The sequence below is a fragment of the Fistularia commersonii genome, chromosome 14, assembly GCF_037954325.1.
Source record: "Fistularia commersonii isolate RoL2024-O1a breed Wild chromosome 14, RoL_Fcom_v1.0, whole genome shotgun sequence".
NCBI classification, from domain to species: domain Eukaryota; kingdom Metazoa; phylum Chordata; class Actinopteri; order Syngnathiformes; family Fistulariidae; genus Fistularia; species Fistularia commersonii.
The window spans coordinates 12,246,156-12,269,282 of NC_141297.1; the positions used below are offsets into that span (position 1 = coordinate 12,246,156).

At 41.3% G+C, this 23,127-nt stretch overlaps 1 protein-coding gene across 7 annotated transcripts in view; it reads left to right on the plus strand.

Moving 5' to 3' along the window:
* Window positions 1-23,127, plus strand: part of agrn (agrin) — a 279,534-nt gene that overhangs the window by 223,457 nt on the left and 32,950 nt on the right. For all 7 annotated transcript variants that reach the window (XM_086159716.1, XM_086159720.1, XM_086159714.1 and 4 more), the window contains 7 exons: window positions 889-1,032; window positions 2,604-2,728; window positions 2,862-2,967; window positions 8,496-8,930; window positions 11,008-11,130; window positions 16,883-17,010; window positions 21,631-21,745. In XM_086159716.1, coding sequence (XP_086015842.1) covers window positions 889-1,032; window positions 2,604-2,728; window positions 2,862-2,967; window positions 8,496-8,930; window positions 11,008-11,130; window positions 16,883-17,010; window positions 21,631-21,745 — 1,176 coding nt within the window. The remainder of the gene's footprint in view (window positions 1-888; window positions 1,033-2,603; window positions 2,729-2,861; window positions 2,968-8,495; window positions 8,931-11,007; window positions 11,131-16,882; window positions 17,011-21,630; window positions 21,746-23,127) is intronic.

The window sequence follows — 23,127 nt, forward strand, 5'->3', positions numbered from 1 at the left end:
TATGAGATTTTGCTGTTTGTAATCAAGGCAATCAATGCTGTCAGCACCTCTAGCAGAATTCCATTCACCTCTATTAATCGGTATGGAGCCATCGAGAAAAACATCTGAAATCCTAAACAAACTAAACCATGCAATTCTCTTGAAGTCATTACAAGACAAAAAAAAAAGGAAATAAGCATGCAACCATTTCTTCCTAAAAATTGAATTATTTGATGAATGATGATGTATACAGGATAGCCATTGTATTGATTCATTATCATTAAATTTGGTAGTTTGTCTTTTGCTCATGTCAAAACTGTATTGAGCTGCATTAATGTTCAAGTGAGGAACAGGGCAATGGCTCCTTGTTTATCAGGATATGATGAAGAATGGTGACTAGCTTGTAGCCTGATACTAAGGCATTACAGGATATGGCGCTCTGGAGCAAAGGAGCATTTTCAGTCAACAGCAGGAAGCCTGCAGGTACCTCACCCGTGGCCCGACCTTAACAAGTTTTACCGTCACCAAGAAGACAGCATGCTGTAGAGCAATACAAGATTCAGCAGGAGAGGAATAAAAATCACACACACACATCACCGGTTCTCAGAACATGACGGGGCTGATGTCCTTCCCGAGGGTTGTTTTTTTGAGTTTGCAATACACGCTCATCGTTCTCTTTCCTCCTGATTTGCCCCTCAGGCTTGGTGAGCTATTCACAGCCCTTGACTCTGGCACAAAATGTATTGGAGTAAAAGTCTAAAGGTTGTTCTGAACATGTTTTGTGATCTTGATGAATCAAACTAATCTCATCCTCCCTCAAATAGTAGCCAGTAATTGCTATTTTTTTTTCTCTCATTAATCTTTTTTCCTCCTACTTCCTTCTTTTTTGTCTCTACCTCTCGTTGCCAGCCTGTAACTGTGATGCCACAGGATCCGTCCGGGACGACTGTGAGCAGATGTCAGGCCTGTGCTCCTGCAAGACTGGAGTGAAGGGCATGAAGTGCAATGTTTGTCCAGATGGAAGCAAGATGGGCATGAATGGATGTGACAAAGGTAATAAGAGAGACAATTAAGGCAAATCAGATCAGCACAAAACAATTACCAAACACACTGTTGTCTAATCTATTCACTGTCTTCTAAAGTGTTCATCACTAGTTTGTTGTATCTCTGAATTGCCTGAAAACAGCGGTTCTTTCTCGGTCAACTTCTTACTATAATCGTTATTGGCACTGATAGAAAGTGGCTTTGGGCCAGTTAATCAATAGTGATGAGGAAAATAGTAGAGTGCAGAAATCATATCCTTGTGACTAATCGTCCCATGAAGATTTATTTTTTGCACATCGTACTTCATTTAGCATCATTTGCTGTACTCATAAGCGTATGTTTATCCTTCTGCATAAGAACTGTTGATTCCTTGAATAAGTAATGAAAACAGCCCCAGCGATTGCGCAGGCTGAAAGAGAAGTTACTTCCCGCTGCGGGGACCTGCAGCTCCTTGATTAAGATGCACCATCAGATATCGACCGAAAGTCAAAAGCTTAATGAAGCCAGCAGTACCAGCGCAGTGGTGGGCCACTCTGCCACACACCCAGCTAGATGAAAAGACAAGGTACTGAGAGGTAGTCGCACATGAAAGCAGGAGCCAGGAAGTAGGGGGTACTTTAAGCCTCTATGATGTCGCAACAATGCAAAGGCAGCCTGGCAGGTGGATGGTGGGCTCTATGGCGCGGCACTTCCTAGTGCAGCAACTTCAAGGCTTCAAACGTTCCTTTGGAGAGCTTTGGGAGTGATCACTGGAAAAATTGCCCAAATATCCCGAGTGCATACCTCTTCATAACTCGTGCAGCGCGTGTATTTAACACACCAATGTTAAGGTATGAAACTATAAACGTGTATGTAGAATCTGTCTATTGACATTAATGAAAAAGTAACTTTAGTTATGATTACATTTTCTTGATACTTGCTCAAAAAGAAAATAGAAATAAATGTATTTCCATTTTAGGACTGTAACTTAGTTTACCTTTCTTAGCATCATAGCTTAAGCCCACATCTAATTCCTGGAAATCATTAGTCTCTGAACAATATTTAGATGCTGTATTTTAGATATCTGGATAGTAGCTGTATATCACAAATCCAAAGCAAATTAAATAAGGTGTGTGAATGTGTGCAAGTACACATACAGTACAAATACATTTCTTTTTCTTCTTTTCCCTTCAGGAGTCGCCATAGCGATTCAACCTTCTCCATCTAACCCTATTCTCTGTATCCACCTGTCTCATACCAACTAACTTCATATCCTCTCTCATTATGTCCATAAATCTTCTCTTTGGTCTACCTCTAGACCTGCCTGGCAGCTCTAATTCCAGCATCTGTCTACCAATATATTCACTTTCCCTCCTCTTAGTATGACTGAACCATCTCAGTCATCCAGGTCATAGTTTTATTCTTGTCAAGTTTTATTGTGGCAGCTGGACTTGATTTTTTCACTTGAAGACGTTTCACCTCTCATGCTGGAGGCTTCTGAAGGAGCCACATAAAGATTTGACCGGTGACCAAAAAACAATTGTAATGTGTACCTTGATTTCACAGAATTGATTAATGATATCCTACATTTTCTTCCACAGGTCCAGAAGCCCCAAAGTCATGTAATAACTTGGTTTGTAATTTTGGAGCTTCTTGTATTGAGGAGAATGACCAAGCCCACTGTGAGTGCCCCTCACCTGACTGTGATGAGACAAACAAAACAAAGGTGTGTGTGTTTCAAGATGTCAGCGCTACAAAAATTAGTTGTTTGACCCACACGTTTACAGCCATGACACCGCATGAATGTCCACCAGAGGTGTAACATGCCCCATCCCTCCATCTCTGTCATTTTGATTCAGGTGTGTGGCTCTGATGGGGTGACCTACGCTGACCAGTGCCAGCTGAGGACCATTGCCTGTAGGCAGGACAAATATATTACAGTACAATACGTTGGACAATGCACAGGTGAGCCCATTGGAAGCCTCCACGCATCACACATTGTATAAATGGCTTGCTGTTTTCAGGCACCAGACTGAATATAATGAGCAGACCCATAGGTCTTTTAATATCCCTACACATTTAAACCACATTTCTCGTATCCATCTCGCTGCCTCAGCATGCAATGTTAAAGTGAGCAAGCTGGAACTTTGTGTAAACATGACCGTTTTAGCAATGTAAGCAGGGACTCTCTTTTTTTTTTTTTTTTTTTTTGATTAGCCATGTTGATTTCTTTTATATTAATTGGTACACCAGTGATTTGCTGATTGGATCAATTATAACATAGTAGTAGTCTCCTCTGCATTTTATCTACAGTGTTTCAAGCCCTTTTGGCATTGTAAGTGTAGTGTAGATGCATAATTAATTTTTCCTCACATAGAAGACACTGATGGCTATGTGAAGTGCAAAAAATTTAGTGTTAACAAAAGCTAAAGTAGAAAGAGGGCGAGGGAGAATTAGGCCAACAAGTGCTGTGAAGTGTAACAGTCTGCCTGAACCACAATGACACCTCCTCTTTCCCTCTCACCACCTGTTGGGATTTCTTCTTCTCCAAATTCTGACTCTAAATCTGTCAATCTCTCTTAAGCTGCACTGTCGGGAACCCAACCCTATGTGTGATGGAGGATACATAGTACATAAGTGTTAAGTAAAATCTAATTAGGTTCCTCTTGCTCTACATGCTGATTGACAATGTTTCAATGTAAAATCGAGTGGGCCAAATTCCAAAGCCATGGCTTTTATGCACAGTGTAGTCGTCATACTGACTACCAACTTGTATCACAGTGCGGCAGTAGAAATGGTACTGACCACTGCTGTAGGCTAAAGCAGTGCCAGCTGTGTGGCTCTGGCCATCAGCCAAGACCAGGTACCTTGCAAACGTGTTCAATAACCTCATTGCTTAATGGGCACAATTCAGGTGACCCAATGGACAAATGGCTCCTGGGCCCATGAGTGCTCCTAGTCAGACTTTTGTCCTCTGTCTCAAAGGTTGACATGAAATGTGAACTACAGCATGACGAGTGGAAATGTAAATATCCTTGGCAAGAGATAAACAAGGCTTTGATACATCCCAGAACATCTGGTGATTACAGATTCAGAACCACATGTTACCAGCAAAAGAAGCCAAAATCCATTCTACTTTCACATTGCTCTGTTGCCTGGCAATTGAGATGTGGGATGCGTGTAATCCCTCACCTAGTGTTGCCGCTCATGGAAGGAAGGCCAGAAGAATCCTCACAGTAGATACTTTCTATGTCAAACCCTAAGGGGGGGAACAGAGAGGCGAGTGCTCTGCCCCACCGACTGCCACAGAGAATCTTTTAATTTCTTCCCCCGGATGCGGTTGCACCGCAGGTAGCTGCCCCATCACTGCTGTCGGCTCGAGGGTTAGATCTAGAGCTCATTTCACGTGTGGCTGGGTGCGAATTAGCATTTGCTCTGCCTCCACCCCTTCTCCATGCCACAGCCTTTCCTGCTCTCCCTCCTGCTGTTTACATGTAGCGCTTCCAGACGCTTTAGCTCTGTGCATGCTAATGCTCACCGAGCTGCTATGGGTCTGTCAATAGAGCAATGCCAGGGGCTTATATAAACGAGTGAATATCAAGCTATTTTAACATCATTAATCAGTTGCAATCTTTTTTATTGTACTGAGCATGACTGGTTCCTCACAGTCTTCTGTTAATGGGCAGGCTTAAAAAAATGCATTGTTCTGCAGCAGAAGGGACTCCAAATTATTCTTTTTACCACAGAGAAGTTGCAACTAAGTGTGATAGTCCTCTGTTCTCATAGCCAAATATCACAGCCAAAATGAACAGAGTGGTATTGTGTTTAAGTGCACCAAAGATGAAGATTTATCTGGAAATAAAACCTCCCAAAATATCCAATGCAAGGCACCAGAGGGAGGGACCAGTGAGCAAATAGTAGCAGAGGGAAATGGCCACAAAGCTGGCAATGACCTGCCTCTCCCATACAGTGTGATCACCTGTAGGTTTGCAGTAAATTGGCAAAGAGTGCCAGCATATGGCATTGTCAGCCCTCTGCCTGTGTGTTAGTCAGGGTTCTGTTGCATTCAGTATCTCTCCTCAACGTACTGATATTTTCTCTCATTATTTAGTTCCTCATTCTGTTCTCACTGTTTGCCATGCCAAACTCTCCCACTGCTGTCTTTGTTAACCTGTTTTTCTTCACAATCGAAACCCTTATTTTCAGGCATTTCGTTCCTCAGGGCTCCATATTTCCCTTCTCACTCCCTCAGTCTCCCAAATCAACAACCACACTTCTCATGACTGACGGTCTTAATAACTATGTTTCAACAATATTCATTAGGCTGATACAAGCCAACTTGATTTTCTTTTTTCCACTTGGTGACATTACTGTACATTTGTCTGTTGCGAGGAAAAAAAAAAACACAAAAGGGGAAAAAGTGTTAAATCTGATTAAGACCATCAGTTGAATAAAATGTGCATCCAAGACACCCATTTTCTTTTGTCATATATTTCATTTTTTCTTCCCAGTCCTATGTTTTGATATGTGCACATGCCCAAATGCACATTGGACACTTTCCTGGGTGCAAACTGCCTGACACTAAGCCCGCCTTGTGAGTGACAGAAGAAGTGGAGAGGAACAACAATGCATGACACCATTCCTAGTGATAGCATCACTGCTTTTAGCTCTTTGCTCCAAATCCCTTTATATACAAATATCTGCCAAGCATTAAGGTGACACATTGTGTGTCTCCCAGGCTTTCTGCTCTCTCTTGGGATCACATTTCACTCCTGAGTGATTAATTGCTATTTAAATAAGCGATTATAGCAGAGTAATTAAGTCCCACACATAACGTTAGGTAAATCCTAATGAGACACATATCTAAATCATACTTTTTTTCTTTTTTTCATGTCATCCCCTTCCACCCGAGTTTGTGGGATGTTAAAAGTAAAGGAAGAATGACAGTGTTGTCACGCCTGCTTGCCTCGGCTAAATCTGAAGTGCTGGCTTACGTAGCATCTCCCTGTTAACTCACTTCTTCCCCTCAGGAGTTTTTGTCCTATTTATCGTTCTTTTATCACCGACAGCTTGTCCTTTTGCACCAGAGCTTTTTGCATCGGTAATGACGGTCTCTCAGCAGAATCCTTTCCTCTCTTCCATATTTCAAGCGATTTGTTGCCACGTGTGTGCATGTTTGTGTTCGTGTGTTGACAGCAGTATGGTTGTGGTGGCGTTGACGAATGCTCAAGCTCTCTGCAAGCATCATTCTAACGTCTTTGAAGCCACCGTTAAAGCTGGCTTTTTTTGCCCCATTTCTATCAATCATTCATCACTGGAGGCACTGGCTGTTGGTGATTAAAGCTTTGCTTCTGCAAGGCATTTGAATATGGATATATAATTCATGGGCATTGGCACTTTATGCATGCAACACACAGACATGCATATTGTCCAAATGAATGCACACCATTCACGCACCCAATCAACCATAAGCACACACTCTATACCAGGGGTGTCAAACTCATTTTGGTTCGGGGGCCACATACGACCTAATTTAATGTCAAGGGGGTGGACCAGTAAAGTCATAGCGTAATTACCTAGAAGGAGTCCTAATTTTTCCTTTGTTTTAGTGTAAGGGAGAACAGGTGAATTATAAAAATCTTTATATGTAATGAACTGTTCCTTTAAAAAAAATACATCACAAACAACCTGAAATTCATTAAGAATAGTAAGTGCAATTTCAACAACACTTGTGTGCACGCTTGTGTGCATTGTGCATTACAACTGATCACAGTGATTGCACAATGAAACAAAATAGTCAGTCCAAGGTATGTGGAACTTGGAGAAATAGTCCTGGAAAAAAATATAACTCATAAGAAAAAAAAAATTACCACATCTGGAAAGCAATTCTGAAAATCTAAATGAACTCTGCACAATTTTGTACAGATAATTAAGAAAGTAAGCTCATCACTCGCCTTGTTTATGAATAAAATGTAAAGTATGTACATAAAACACTACATGGATGGCATGCATTAGAAAATGTAGTCCTCTCAAACAAACTCTTTTGTAGTAAATCTATTGACATCAAATTGCACTGTATTTACTACAGCAAATTTTCACCAACAGCAACTCAAGAAACTCCTCTGTGACGAAGTCTCATCAACTTCACAAATGAATATGGCCAGTTGAGTGATATTTGTAATATCAGTGTTCCCATCAATTGCAATAGAAAATGCTTCAAATGACTGCACTTTGCTTTTCAATTGGTTGTCCAAATCCATCAATAGGTCTGAAATTCTGTCTGTATTCGGTATTCCTCGTCAGGCTCATGTTGGGAAAAGCTTGTCGTTTCTGAGGACGCACGAGTTCTCCAGGCTTTAGCATGCAACTTTTTCAAACTCCCTGTTAGAGTACAGCTGTGATGCTAATGCTATTTTGCTAGAAATTAGGTAGCTGGCTTTCACGGCTGCATCACTGATCCGTTGGCTCCAGGTGAAAACAGATTTCCTGTTTCCTCAAACCCACCAATAATTCTTTTATCTTCAGTCTTCTCAGTTCTCCATGCATATTTTTGTATTTCTTGCCACGGCGAGTCTACATCGTGGGGCCGAACATTATTTTCCTTGAGCACCAAAACTTGCTGCATACACACCAAGCATCCAGGTCTACTATTAACCTTAACGAACAAGTGGTCTATTTTTCTCGGAAAACCCTACACTTGATGTCCACTTTTCTCATTTATGACAACATCATTTTGCTAATGAGCGCGTCAGGGCCAACGGAAAAGCAGGAACATTTGTAACAATATGACAAAATGCTATTTACAGACCTAGAAGCCACATTGTTGCCATCTGAGTCACACAGTGTTGTGCCATGTTGCTTACACTAACCAAAACTGTGCGCTCCTGGGAGACAATATACGAACTGCCTTTTTATTTTAAGAAGTAGTTCAAGATTCTTAGGTTTTTAATTGTAGTGTTTTGGTCATGGAAAACACCCGGTTGACATTAAAACGTGCTTTATTTGGCAATAGCTGTTGTTGGCCACAGCCACGCCACACAAGCCAGCAACACAACTGTTCCCGCTCAATTCCAGGTAAAAAAAAAAAAAAACAACAAAAAAATCAATTATTTTTGTTTTCCTCATTTTTTGTCAAATTCGTCAAATGAAGTGTCTGACATGACAACAGTTGTAGTTTTTTTTTTAATCTGAGGATGTACTTACACATGAGAGCCTGTGTTTATGTGTATTCACTTTATTGCGCTCATAATACAATGGCTTTGCCTTAGTGAGACAAGTTGGGATTCCATTGACTAGAATCGATTCAGAAGTAACAAGCACATTTCATTACAGGTTGCTGTTATCACTGAGTAGCTTGTTTTGTCAGTTAATCATTATTTTATTTTCTTCAGTTGAATTTTTCTGAGGTAAAAGTGGAATTAGATGACACAAAACATATCCATCTTTGTTCAGTCATTCATCCATTCGTTGCTTCCTCCCCTTCCCTTCACCAGAAACCATCACCGAGTGGGCAGATCGACCCACCCCCAGCCCCCCTGCCACCCACCCCAGCTCTTCCGTCGCTGCTGCCATCACAACGCCTGCCCCCTTCTCCCCCAAGTTAGTGTGGGCGATCCCTCCTCCGGAAACGTCTGAGACCACTGAGCAGGCCCTGGCCACCACCCCCTTTACCACCATCACCCACAACCACGCGCAATCAAACCACCACCAAACCATCCACATCCAGACTCAGCCGCCACAGTCCACTGCCACCGTCACCACCACCTCCTCTAGCAGCAACCCTGCCCCCACCGCCTCTACAACCTCCTTTGATGGCTCAGGAAGCGGGGAGCCAAGTGGGGATGACCAGACAGAGGAAGAGGAGGAGCAGGAAGAGGAACCAGGTAGCGGCGTTGCAACAGAGGCCAGTGGGGCAGAGGAACCTGTCGGTAAATCCCCGCTCTTTCACTTCATTACCCATAATGCTTTAAAGGGTGTTCGGGAAGCGCTTATATTACAAGAAGGAGCTCAGTTCATTCATCATTTTTCTTTAGCTGACATCATAACATATTCATACTGTCATCTGTCAATGAGGCAACATAGAAATAAGAATTGTTTTTTTACACAAATGATATTTGAGGAGATAAATGTCAGTTCACTTTAGCAAAGAAAAATTTCTGGTTAACACAGGGTGTTAGTGTCATCTCTGGTTGCATTTGATATACATCTCAATTCTAGACAGCGAAGAATCTGTTTACATGGTTCACTGTTACTACATTACCCATGCTCTTTTCTTCCATTCCACCGGGACACTTTTCATTCAGTTGCTAATAAAACAAGTGCAAGCGATGGAATGTACACCCTTAACCAGATGTAGTTGCTGGCCTGCATCTTGGGATCTTTAAACCCTGACTTGACAGGTCGATTTGACTGGGAGGTTGAGGTGTGTGTGTGTCAAGGCTGTGTGCCTTGTCACATGACTAGTCTCAAATCCTTCTCGACATGCCCTCTTGACTGCGGCATCCAGCTGTGCTGGGTCTCTGCTGAACAAGAAGGGATGACTGACAATTTTCCATCTGATCTTTTGTTGTTGTTTTCCCCCCATCTATCAAGCTCACCTGTCAGCTCACAATAACAGGATAGGATTGATCTTGCCCCCAGTGTGCTCTTCCTCAGCTCTTCCTCATCCTCATCCTTCTCCCCCTTCTTATGCTCCCATTCATTTCCCAAACTCTTAGATTTATTTTCTTGTCAGAGGCTGACCAGAGTGCTCGGAGACGCAAGGAACATGTAGCCGGTCAGCCAAGGACCCACTGTCTTGTGGCCCTGTGTGTACTTTATGTCTGTGAATGATTGTCCGTCCAAGCAAGCAAGGCTGAATTTATTTTAGATCATGTGTGACTGTGTGTGCCCATGCTAAAATTCCAGTACCAAAATCACATGGACAGTTGGGGCAATGCAGAAATGTGATTTTTTTATAAGTATACATTTTCTCTCCCATTCAGTAAACTGTTTTTTCTACCTGTTGGTTAAAGTCTCGAAGAGTACAATTTTCGACATGCATATGCACGTCATTGCCTCAATGATTTAAATTGAGAGGGTCAGAAGTATGTGCACACGCATGTTTTTTTTGCATCTGTGTTCTATTGAAATATCCACTTACCTGTGTATGTATGTGTTAGTGTGTCTGTGAATTTATTTGACAGTTTTCATGGCTCCCTCTGGAGTCGTGTGGAGCCCTTTTGCTATACCGCATTGCCCTCTCTCCCCCACCAGCACTCTCCCCTTCATCCCAGCATCAGTAAATCTGCAGACCACACGCCAACAGATGCCCTATAAACCCTAGCCTCCTCCTCCCTCTTCCTGCTTCCTTTGACCGCAAGTCCTTGAACAGGATGTCCCTCGCCTCTGACGTCTTTACGATTTGTTTAGCCGTTTGCTGTTTGCCTCTGCGATTATTTCTGATCTCTGTGCGACCATAAAGTGCACCACTTCGACAAAGAAGCCCCATCCCCAACACCGTCATTAAAGTAGATGGAGGTTCACTGCAGTTACACACTCTAATTCTTTAGGGAGACGAACACAGACCAGTTTTATGATTTTTTATGTCCCAGGACAGTCAAATATACAATATGTGTAACACTAACTGAACTTTGTCCTCGCTCTGAAGTATTTGAGGTAACTCTTAGCTTGTGGTTTCTATGCAATTATCACAGTTTCCTCATCATTGGCACTGTGATATGATCTGTAAAATTTTCTGCCATATCCTCCTGGGTAAATGATTTTCAGTTTTGAAAAAAATTGCCATTAAAACACTGGGAAATAATCAGTTGACTGAAAACACACAACAATCTATAAATGCGAAGTTACGAACAGAGCAAGTGGCTGGGTTTGATCCTAGAATCACTGTTCATCCTTAGTATTTTGTAAAATTTTGATTTTTTTTTTTAATGTATCTGAGAGATAAGCAGCCTTGAATTTCACAATCTTCATGAATTATCATGAGCTCATTTCTATCACCCCTAGATCCCATGGCGACAAGCAACATTGTGCCTCCAGAGCACAGGTCATCCTGTGATAACACAGAGTTCGGCTGTTGCCCCGATGGCAGGACACCGTCCAGCACTCCAGAGGGCACCAACTGTCCCTGTAAGTCAAATGTCCTTCCAAACCTCCTCTATCTTCTAATAGCTCTTTGGCGACTGAGGGGTTTTCTAGTTTGCTGCTACTATATGATAATATTAATAATAGAAGGGTCGCTTCAGGGCTGGCTGACCCACTCCAAACCTCAGCTTCTGTGAAGTCACTATTGTCTAATCCCTGTCTAATACTTCTTTAGCTCCTTCTTTATGGAAAGGAAATTGTCACCAACACTTATATTGCAATGGACATGTTGTTAGATTTTGAGCCCTTGGAGAATTTGACAAATCTAAATAAAAAAAAAAACTATTAGTATTCAGAAAACAATGAGAGCTAAGTATGTTGTGTTGTCTGTAAGGGTTCGCAGTCATAGTCATGTTCTCTTCAATGAAGCGTGTCTGAGCAGCTGGAGTGAGCAAGTGAGGTTACTTAATGCATTATATATAAAAAGAGGTGTGATTAACACCTCAGTATTTAATAGATGACAGGACTGGAATATATTGTGGACTGGAAACAAGGTGGCGATTTACATAAAGGTTGTTGCTGGCAGATGGAGTTGCAAATTTCACAAACATGTATGTCAACACCTTCAATGTGCACCTTAGTTCGCAAATATCTTATTTATACAAACAATATACTGGTATGTGCAAGAATGTAAAACATATCATCTGTGCTCGCTGTCTGCCTCATTTTTAATTGCTAAAGTAACAGTCCACAACCAGACATCATTTGACAGTGAAACAGCATGATATGCACAGAATTATTCTCATCTTACTATTTAACTAGTGAGCATAACATTTGTTTTTTCCTCTGTTCATAACTTTTCTGTCATTACCTTTGGTTTTTGAACCGTTTTGTCTTTGATTTTTTCATTTAGCAGTTTCCACTAAATGCTCTGGTTATCAATGAGTGGCTAGATGATTGTGAGAAATATTGTTCATTAATCGCTACATAACAAATTTTCTACATTAATACATCGGTATTGCTATTTTTTAAAGGGATGTTTATTTGGTATTATTTGTTGTAATATATTTTTATTCTTGACATTTGTCATGATTTTTTTCTTTTTCAAAGTTTATTACCAATATTTATAATCTCCAATCACAGTATTTAATATTGAAACTCGCAGGGTCAGAAGTAATTTTCTGACATCTACAGTAAACATCTGAGTATGTGGTGTTTCTTTTCTGCACTTGTTGATAGATCCCTTTTCAATTTACTGTATATGATCGTACATGAAGCAAGAAGGGGTCAGATGCAGTGTGAGCTGGCCAGTGGTTGGAGTGGGGGACCTTGGCGGTCTGACCCTTGGTTGCAGAAACTTGCTCTAAGGTCATGGAATGTCACCTCTCTGGCGTGGAAGGCACCTGAGCTTGTGATCTAGAGAATTTCGAATAGATATAGTCAGACTCACTTCGCTGCAAAGCATGGGGTCTGGAACCAGGCCTCTTGAGAGGGGCTGGACTCTTTTTACTCTGGCGTTCCCCCCGGTGAGAGGTGCCAGGCAGGTGTGGGAATATTGATTGCCCCCCAACTCAGCACCTGCAAGTTGGGGTTCAATTCGGTGGACCAGAGGGTAGCCTCCCTCCGCCTTCAAGTGGGGCGACGGGTTCTGACTGTTTGCGCCTATGCACCCAACAGCATTTCAGTATACCCACCCTTCTTGGGGTCCCTCGAGGGGCTTTTGGAGAGCACTGTGACTGGATACTCCCTTGTTCTACTGGAAGTCTTTAACAACAGTGCAACTTGGAAGAGTGTGATTGGGAAGAATGGCCCCCCAGATCTGAACCCGAGTGGTATTTTGATATTGGACTTCTGTACTCATTATTGATTGTCCGTAACAAATTGCCTTCTGGTGTTGGAGAGGAGAGTCCGCTGGGTCGTTGAGCCTTGGATCTAGGAGAAGCAATGTGTTTTTTGTCCTGTTCCTGTAACAGCGGACCAGCTCTATACCTTCAGCAGGGACCTCGAGGGGCATGGGAGTTTGCCCAACCACTCTACATGTGTTAAGTGGATCTGGAGAAGGCATTTGACCATATCCTGCAGCGGTTCACAGCCAAATGTGAAACAGGTGGAATGTCCACTCCAGGTCAAGGAAGAGGTCCTGCCCCAAGTGGAGGAGTTCAAGTATCTTGGGGTCTTGTATCCGAGAGAGGGGAGGATGGAGCGGGAGATCGAAAGGTGGATCGGTGCAGATTTTGCAGTGATGCGGACATTATACTGGTCCGTCGTGATGAAGAAGGAACTGAACCAGAAGGCGAAACTCTCAATTTACCGGTCGATCTACGTTCCTACCCTCACCTATGGTCAAGAGCTGTAGGTAGTGATCAAAAGAGCAAGATTGTGGATACAAGTGGCCGAAATGAATTTTCTCCGCAGAGTGGCCAGACTCTCCATTAAAGATAGGGTGAGAAGTTAAGTCGTCCAGGAGGGGCTCAGTGGAGAGTCGTTGATCCTCCGCATTGAGAAGAGTCAGATGAGGTGGCTCGGGCATCTGGTCAGGATACCCCCTGGACGCCTCCCAGGGGAGGTATTCCGAGCATGTCCATCTGGGAAGAGGGTACGAGGAAGATCCAGGACATGCTGGAGTGACTGTCTCCAGGTTAGCCTGGTAATGCCTTGGGATCCCCCCAGAAGAGCTGGACCATGTGGCTGGGGAGAGGGGAGTCCGGGCCTCTCTGCTCCGGCTGCTGCCCCCATGACCCGACTTAGGCTAAGCGTCAGAAGATGGATGGATGGATGGATGGATTGATGAAGGAGCATATAATTTGAAGGTGTTAATAAGAAACTCCATATTGTAATACTTTAGTTCAGATAGATGGCCTCCCTGTGTAAGATTTCTAAAACCGACTTATCACCTCACATATGAATGCAGATCAAGAGCCGACACAGCACAGTGCTAAAAAGCAGGACCTGATCTGACCTTGAAATAGATAAATAGATGAATAAATAAAATGTAAAAATTTAAATGAAGAGTAGTAATTTTTTGCTCCAGCAAGTGGGAGCAAGATTTTATTGGCAACATGCAGGGAATTTAAACTTGTTCATTTACATGATATTGTCATTTTAATGAGACAATGTTGGTTGACATTCAAAATCTCTCTTCTTTTAGTCTAGCCTCAGTAATCCGAGTCTTTGAATTTGACAGGAGTTGGCAACATGTGATGTTCACACTGATTTGTATTATACTCGGATTCTAAGCAACTTTTTTCATTTATTTTTTCTACATATTTTGAAATTAAAGCATCTGCATCGTTTTCGAGGTCCTCTATTTGTGACACAGTCTCTTTTTTCATCTCTCTTTAATCACAGGAGCTTCACCCCCGCACAATTATTAACTTTATCACTCAGTGCTACTCTATAGTATCTTCCTCTTGAGCTATATCTTCCTTTTTCTCTCAACCCAGTCAATCTCAGTCCAATGTTGTATCAGTTCATCAGTTCTCTGAGGAGTTGAGCAAACAGATGACTAAGAGATGTCCTATGGCCAACAAGTGATGTTGCACCAATCGGTCCTTTTTGCCAGTCAAGGTTCATAAAGATAAATGGTTTCTTTCTGTCTTAATTCAATGTATCACTGTTGTTCCTCAGTTGATTGCAGCTCCACATTTCTTCTAGAAAGTGCTTCTATAAGTGATTGAGAAAGTAGGGATTCTCTAAGGTGCCCCTGGGAGCTCCAGGTTGTCTCCAAAGAGCTGAGGTCACAAATTAGTTAGAAGTGCTTCACTGCCAATGCCCAAAGGTCCCAAAGACTTCTAATAAATCACTAGGTTTCACAGCCACACATACCACAGCATGCTCCGATGATATGAGGCAACCTTTGGCCTTCCTCAGTCCTCCCTGTCATTTCTTTTTCTTACAGAATCTAAACCCAAACCATGTTGAAAGTAAATCTGTTGACATCCTGAAACATGTATGCCATGTGTCAGTTACAACCATTAAGAAAACAATTCCAACCTATTCCCTTAAGCCTTAAAATATCAATTTCAGTCAGGGTTGACAGCAGCCACAATCAATACTTCATTCACCCCGAATGTTAACAATAAGAGCAGACAGCATAGCCTAGTTGATTTGGTATATCTTTTGTCTCTTGAGAAAAGTGTTTATCCCGGTTGATCCACCACCTATTGGAGGTGAAGTGACGAGTCACATATGTTAGAATATTAATCAGCAAATGTTGTTGCACCATTTACTGAGCAAGCGAGGCTAATTGTTTGAAATTTCTCGTCTTCCCAGTTTGAAACAGCAAACTGAAGTGGCTTTAAGATTGAAATTTTAACATTGAAGGGTATCCAAACTTTATGCTGGTTACACTACACATACTTTCCCAATCATTGTGGACCCAATTATTATGAAAAAGGAGATAAAGTCCTATTCTTTATAATAATGTCTCGTTCACAAAAAGGCCCTGTATCAATTAATTAGGTAACACCTATGAGCTGACGTAAAAATCATGTCTCATGCATTTATTAATGTGTGAGCATTTGCAAACTGCTAATATCCCACAAAGCTCCCTGCAACTGTTAACTCTCCCATGTGCCAATGGGCATCTGACACATCCATTACATTCTACAAATCATAGAATTTGGAGTGGATATTCAGATGACTCTATTCATCCTTTTATCGCTTTCTTTTCCTCTATGTGTCCGTCACAGCAGTGGGCTGGAAAATCACCCTCTCTGGTGTTTGTATTCTCGGCAGACTAAAAGTCAGATTTCTCCCTTCGTGCCCTCTGTCTTTCTTACCCTACACTCATATTATTGGCCAAATCTCGCCTCTTATTTTATGGCCCTTGTCACATCTGAATTGATGTGTGCTGCCCGTGCATATACTTTAAAAGTAGTGGGAGTACCGATTGGGACTGTGTGTGTGTGTGTGTGGTGTCTGCTGTCCCTTTCATGCAGTTTTCACCAGGCTGTGTCAGTCACTAGTCTGGAGGCATGAAGGAGACAATTACGGCTATCTTTCATGATAATCATACAAGTGCTCTTCCCATTCTACGTGGCGTTACTCAGACAGGGGCAGCCATGATTGATTTGGGCAATTTGTTCTGTTGATTACGTGCAGCTTGGAAGCCCAGCACTGGTGCCTCACATGCCCCTCCATTCGCCATTCACACTTACATACACACGCACATACACACACATCTCCTGCACTGTAAACCCTTTTCCTTTCTGTCAGGTGTATGAAGTAACTATAAAGAGAGCTGATTGATGTTGGACAACATAACCTCCAAAGTTGCACAGAGAGACTCTCTCTCTGCTGATGAAGGCACTTTTGGGAGTGCTTTCAGGCTGTATGATCCTTAGTAAGTGTGTTTGTGTGTTTGTTTTGCCGTCGTGTGCTTGCTTGTCTAACTTGTTGTCTTTTTACCCAGCCCTCCATGCCTCGGCCACCTTTTGGGACAAATCTCCGTCTGGTAAAAATGGCCCATTTCCACTTTCTCCTTCCTCCTGTTTGTGTTTCTCTCTTCCCTCTTTCCTGCATTCACTCATATCTCACAATCCACCTCCACAAACACCACCACCAGTTCACCCCCCTTTTACAGCCAGACTCCAGGCACACCCCTGGCAATCAGTGAAAATCTCACTAACCTCCTCCTCCCCCTTGTCAGACACACAAGTTATCCATCACTAACACCGAATGGGCACTACCCCAAAATCAGCTCAGTTTGATGGCAGCAGGAACTGAGATGTAGAAATATTGAAGCTTCAACATTTCAGTATTACAACTGCCTATTCATTCCTTTTTTTTCTTTTAGCCACCATGAGATTCGGTGGTTTCCTGCACTTGGACCAGGTAGAGGGACAGGAAATTTTCTACACCCCTGAGATGGAGGACCCTAAGTCGGAGCTCTTCGGAGAGACAGCCCGTAGCATTGAGAGCGCCGTAAGTAATATTGTATTCAAGACAATTGAAACCGAGATGGATTTGTGCGACAGAGCAGACCACTGTCACCAAACACGACACGGTTATGACAGAACATGAAAGATGCAAACCCACAGCCTCCTCAACTGGAAAGACCACAGAAAAATAGAATGTCTTGCATTATATATATGTGTAAATTTGTGGAGATGTCTTGATGAAATAATCCAGTCATCAAAGAAGTAACCTTTCTGGTTAATGAGGGAACAAGTTTTAACAAACATTGAGGGGCGTAAACTACTCCGAAAGTCCACTTTGTTCACAATGGACCTGCTCTCCTTTTCTCTTTGACCTTCTTTCTCAGAGATTGCATATAGAGAGGCGACACTCATTACTTGCAGTTCATATTCAAGACTTGACAAGTTATATACATCCTATCACAAGTTCAAAAGTGATAGTTATTCAAAAGAGGTCTGGAGGCAGGTTTAGAGACTCAAGTTCACTAACCAGTAGTGTCATAGATGCGCTGAGATTCAGTTAATCTTAAAATATTCATCCTAAAGCTGACATAAGAAAATCTTTTGTAGAATCTTGATGATGAAGTGGCACATTTGACTTATTGAAATTATTGTAGCTGAAATGACATAAATTAAACTTCTGTCAACAAATATCGCATCATAGATATCACTGTGACTCAATGACAATGAATTAAATATTAACATGATTAAGTATTAACAATTAATTGTTGTTCTGTAAAAATTAGAAACTATTTTTTTCATATGGAGACACGTTTTATGATTTTTATTTGTGATTTCCATCTGCTCACATGTTTTTAGAACTGCAATATTGATTTATAACATATACATTTTATCACTAAGAATTCATGAAGTTCGTTTGTCTCACTTTATGTATTTAGGTGTCAGCTTCTCGTGTAAAACCACAGGCAATTATTTCCATATGCAGTTTCAGCCTCCTTCTCCCTCTTGTTTCTTTTTTGGAAAGCCTTGCTCTTATCTATACAATTTCAATTTCTAGTCACAGCTGGATAAAACATGTATAAACCCATAATGCGATGTATGCCCAGCAAATACATCTCGTAGGCTGGGGATCAGATAGATTTTTTTGAAGGTGTGAGCCACAAATAGAGCTAAAGGAAAGTGACTATTGGAACCGTCATTCATCATTTCTGCAGAAAATACAAATTGGTGGAGCTGTTTGCCTGTGTAGGATGAGTGTGAGTTTAAGAGTGACCGAGATGCTTAAACATGAAGAAAAAAATTAGGGTGCACTAACAAACAGATGAATACATTTGAAAATATCGCCCACACTGTTACATGGTTAATTACATGATATTTGTCTTCTCAAATGGCTGTTATTTATAGTGCAAACCCTTTACAAACAACATCGAAAGCATCATCAGGTGCAAAAAATCCACACTGAGAGCCAGAGTAATCAAATTCTGTCAGGTCCTTCAGACAGGCTCAGACAGGTTTCACTGAAGGTTTTACGGACTTGACACTCCTGAAGCTGCTGAGTAATATTCTGACACACTGGGCTGGTGCGATATCTCTGGTCAGACATCCAATCGAAATGTAACAATGATAAAATACATGTTTGCAGGCTGCCATCAGAAGCAATCGTACATCATATCAGAGGACGGTAGCATCACATGGCTAATATTTGACTGTTAAAAATTGTAGTATCTTGGCAAGTTATAAAATTGGAAAGCCATGTAATGATTGAACACGAGAAAAAGAGGAAAATAGTTTTCTGACTTAGTAGTTTTGCGCAGTCATTGTGTTCAGTAGAAATCATAGTCTGATGCTTTAACAAATATAACAACTTTTGGAACAATCCTATGTAAGTATCAAAATAATGAGTAATGGCGTGATACTATTTCATCAATCAGTTTAGGGGCATTTAAATGTTTTTCTATAAGGATATAGACAGGTTACTTGGAACAGATAACTGCACCACAAATTTGCTGATGGAAAGTCATCATTTTAACATTATAAATTCATTTAGTATCAGTTTTCAGATATACTGTGGACAGGTGGTTCATTTTTACGTAAATTAAAAATCGGTATCTAGTTTTCAGTACAGCTTTAAACCAAAAAAGTATCATCATAAAACATGATGCAACACATTTTTGGACTCTTAACATCAAATGGTATCATCAAATTGATAACACAACTTGAAAATACCAAGATCAACTCCAACTGTTGCAATCCATATTTAACCCATCATGGCTCATCCATGATGGGTTAAATGCAGAGGTCAAATTTCACTAATGTTGTGCTCTATGTATTACTGAATTTGACAATGAAGGCATTTCTGAAAATAATATAAATCAGATATTTATGTCAGATGTTGATCTCTAGATATTCACATTGACAAAATAAACACCATTGTTAGTATTTTTTAAAATGGATGGAGTTAGGACGGACTGCTTAATATATTGAGAAAATGCTTCAAATATAAAATTAAAGAGTTCTCAGTCGATGATGAAAAGACTAGTATATGGAAATGGTATCGACCAGCAGTTCTCTTAGAGTTTGAAGAAGGGTTTTTGGGATATTTTCGAAAGAACGGCATATGTTCAGATGATCGTGATCCCCGCCTGGTGTTCGTGAGCCAAGCCACACAAAGTCTCAAAACCTGTCCAGTAAAGGCGGTGTTGGCTTGGGGGAATTCTCCACCATACATTTTCTCTGTTGAGTTCAGACCTTTGAACAAATGTCTCTGTTATAAAGCCAGGGTTTCAGTCCTCTGATGAAATGGGGACACGCATGTTGGTACCAGCTGTTGAATCAGTGTCACTCGGATCCACAGGGAGCTAAAAGCAGCGATTTGTGTGTGCTTATTAAGGATCCGTCTCCGTGCATTCTGCCGTTGCTCTTGACAGCCACCTCCTTCCTTCATATTGCAACATACATACACAAAGATAGGGACAAAAATGCACAAAAACTCAGATCTTCAGTGTTCACACAAAGAATCAAGGCATTTCTATCAAAGCTCAGCTACCTGCTACAACTGAAGGAGATGATAAAAATATGTAGGAAAGTCAGGATTAATATGTCCACAGGAGTTTGTCCACCATGGTTTCAATCCCTAAGCCAGCTTTGGTGGATTTTATTTCTGACCCGTCTACTACTGTCACACATCACCCCATAATTCAGAGGCAGTTGGCACATGAAAGAAATCATCTTTAACACCACATACTCGAGCTGCACTGAGCATACTAAATCACCAGATCAAATCAGCTTTTTACAGCATGGGCCAGCTTACTTGTCTGACTATTGTTTAAAAGCTTCCTGAAACAAATTGTAAAGGCTGCAAGAACATCAAGCTAATGTCTGCTGCAGAAAAGTAGTTTCCGAGCTCTTGTTTCACCATAATGTGGTCTTTTAATGACTCACGTCATGTTGTGTATTGCACAAATGGTTCCCTGGTAGTCAGTGACTGTGAACCAGATACATAGTAGAGTGATTATTAATGTCTACCTCTTACACGGAAATAGCTCTCGGTAAAAGGGAAATGCAAAGCACTCGATGCAAACAATGCGGTAGGTTTCATGTAGTTTTTAAAAATCTAATCAAATTGAGTAATGGTGAAAACAACCTTTTTGTGGCCATAAAAAATAGTTACAAGGATAATCAACCTCCAAACGACCACTTTGTTGAAATCTCAAGTGTAATAAGATATGGCTTAAAAATCAATGATAAATAGCATATACATGGTCAAGAAATTTACTAGAATCTGAAAAAAGACTTACACTAGGCAAATGTACCAAAAGGTTTGAGAAACCCTGACTTAGAGGATACTGCACAGGGCCAGGGGGTATTTCAATGATAGCATTTTAAGAGTGTTTATAAATACTACAAACACTCTTAAAAACCACTACTATACATTGTGACTTGGTAGTTGTTTGTTGAGTATCTTTAATGTAGAGCAACAAAGCTTTTAAAAACCATGTGTTTCAAATCTAAATATTTCCTGCAGAGCTATGTAAAGTGAAAGTGTCCTCAAGTATCTGTGTTGGAAAATTATGATGCAGTTTGACAGTTTTTCTTCACTAGTTCCTGCTGTTTGCTTGATATTGCATTAATATAAACAGTAAGAAATTTTTTTCATTATTCTAACAATGAAAGCACAAATGGAGGCAAAACTAAATATGGTCACTATTTTCTACCATTATGAAAATGGCCCCATTTGCAGAAGAAGTATTTGTCCATATTCTTTGCTGATGAAAGCCTCACTTGTATTATCAGTGTTAACTATTAAAAAAAAGAATGAGTTGAACTGCCTTGTGAAGCTTCTCTGATATAACATGCACAGAATGAAGATCCAGCAGCGAAACCAATCAGCAGCTCATGTCAGGGTAGCACGACATTTATCTTACCTTCACCCGAAAACTTGTTCCTATAATTAATGCCATGGCTGCTGCTAAATGTCAATTTGTGCACCCAAACCCAATAGGTTTCTTCTCTGCATCCCAATTTGCGAGACGGTCTTTCAAATGGGGAAATAGAGTACAGTCTCGTGAATCCGATAGCATGGAGCTCATTACCGGCCTCATTTATCATCTCTTCTCTGTGTCCGTTCTCGCTTCTCACACTCTGTATCATCCCTGCTTTCATTCAGCTCAACGAGTTATTCAGGAAGTCCGAAGTGCACAAAGACTTTATGAGTGTCCGTGTTCGCAACCTGGCACCCAGTAACACCATCCTGGCCTTTGTGGAAGCCCACTTCAAACCAGGTGAGTGCAAGCGATCTGAAATAAACATTGATAAGAACAATTTGTTAATAGGGTTTATTTTTGTTAATCAACCCGTGTTGCCGCTCACTGTTGTTCAGCTGCTCTCAAAAGTTCCCTACTCTTCCCTATAACTTTTAAAATCATATTAGTTTGCAAATGCAACCCACCCCACATTTCAAAAGCTGGGCCTTTATTGTAATAACTTTTGAACTTTACCGCATAATGCCAAGATTTGTTTTTTTCTCCAGCATCCGTGGGTAAGGCACAGCTTCCAAACACTCTTTACTGCTCCTCATATAAATTTCATTCTGCCTTCAGCTTACCTTGTAAACAAAAATTTTACATCTTTTTGAAGAAAAGCTTTTATTGTCATGTTTAAGGAAGGTGTGCCCGACCCAAACGCAAGGACACTCAGGAGGTAGAGCGTCTTTAGGGGTTTATTCGACGAGGAAGGTGAACGGAGAGCTGTGCTTTGGCAGAGTTGTCTCCTGGGGAATGTCATGGGGTCACAGGAACTAAGAGCTGCAAAGGAGAAGCGTCAACCATGAGGAACTAGGAGCTGGTGAGGAAGCGCTAGACAAAGAACACAGGGGGCTGAAAGGTGGCACCCAAGATTGGTCCTTGCAGCCCTCCCAATCAAGCAGGTATTGCCAGCCCAGGCACCGCAGATAGGAATCGACATTCCTTTGGACGGAGAATAAGACTAAGAACAACTTTATTCATCCCGAAGGAAATTGTTGCGCCAGAGTTATGAGAAAAATATAACAATAATAGTAGAAAATTGTATAAACAGTAAAAAAAATAAGAGAAAAGGCAGAATATGAAATAAAAAAACTATAAAGTGTCTTGAGTAACAAGTGAAAACTATAAAGTGTCTTCAGTAACAAGTGATCGATAAGGATTGCACAAGCGTATGAAAAAATATTGTACGTGTAGCTGTTATGAAATGAAATATTGCAGTTATATGCAGGGTGCCTCCCAACATCCCAGGCGGGGAGGGCATCCCGCTTGGAAGGAGGGCACAAGGTGCTAGCACAGACAGGCTTAACCTGGGATACATGGAAGACGGGGTGAACACAGATTTAGGAGGCAGGCGGAGGCGAATCGCACAGGGGCTGATTACGGACTCTGCCTCAAATGAGCCGATAAATCTAGGATTATATAGTTCTTGTGTCAAAACTCTCATTTGCACCATTTTTCCATCCTTTGTACCAGTACCATTGAACTATATTCCCAAGTTATACCTGCTCTAGACTATCAAGTCCAGAAATTCAAAGAGTTATAAATATTAATATGTATATTTTTGTATATAGCTGTTACTTTGTAGGGCGGCACGGTGGCGCAGTGTTTCGCGCTTCAGCCTCACAGCACAAAGGACCCTG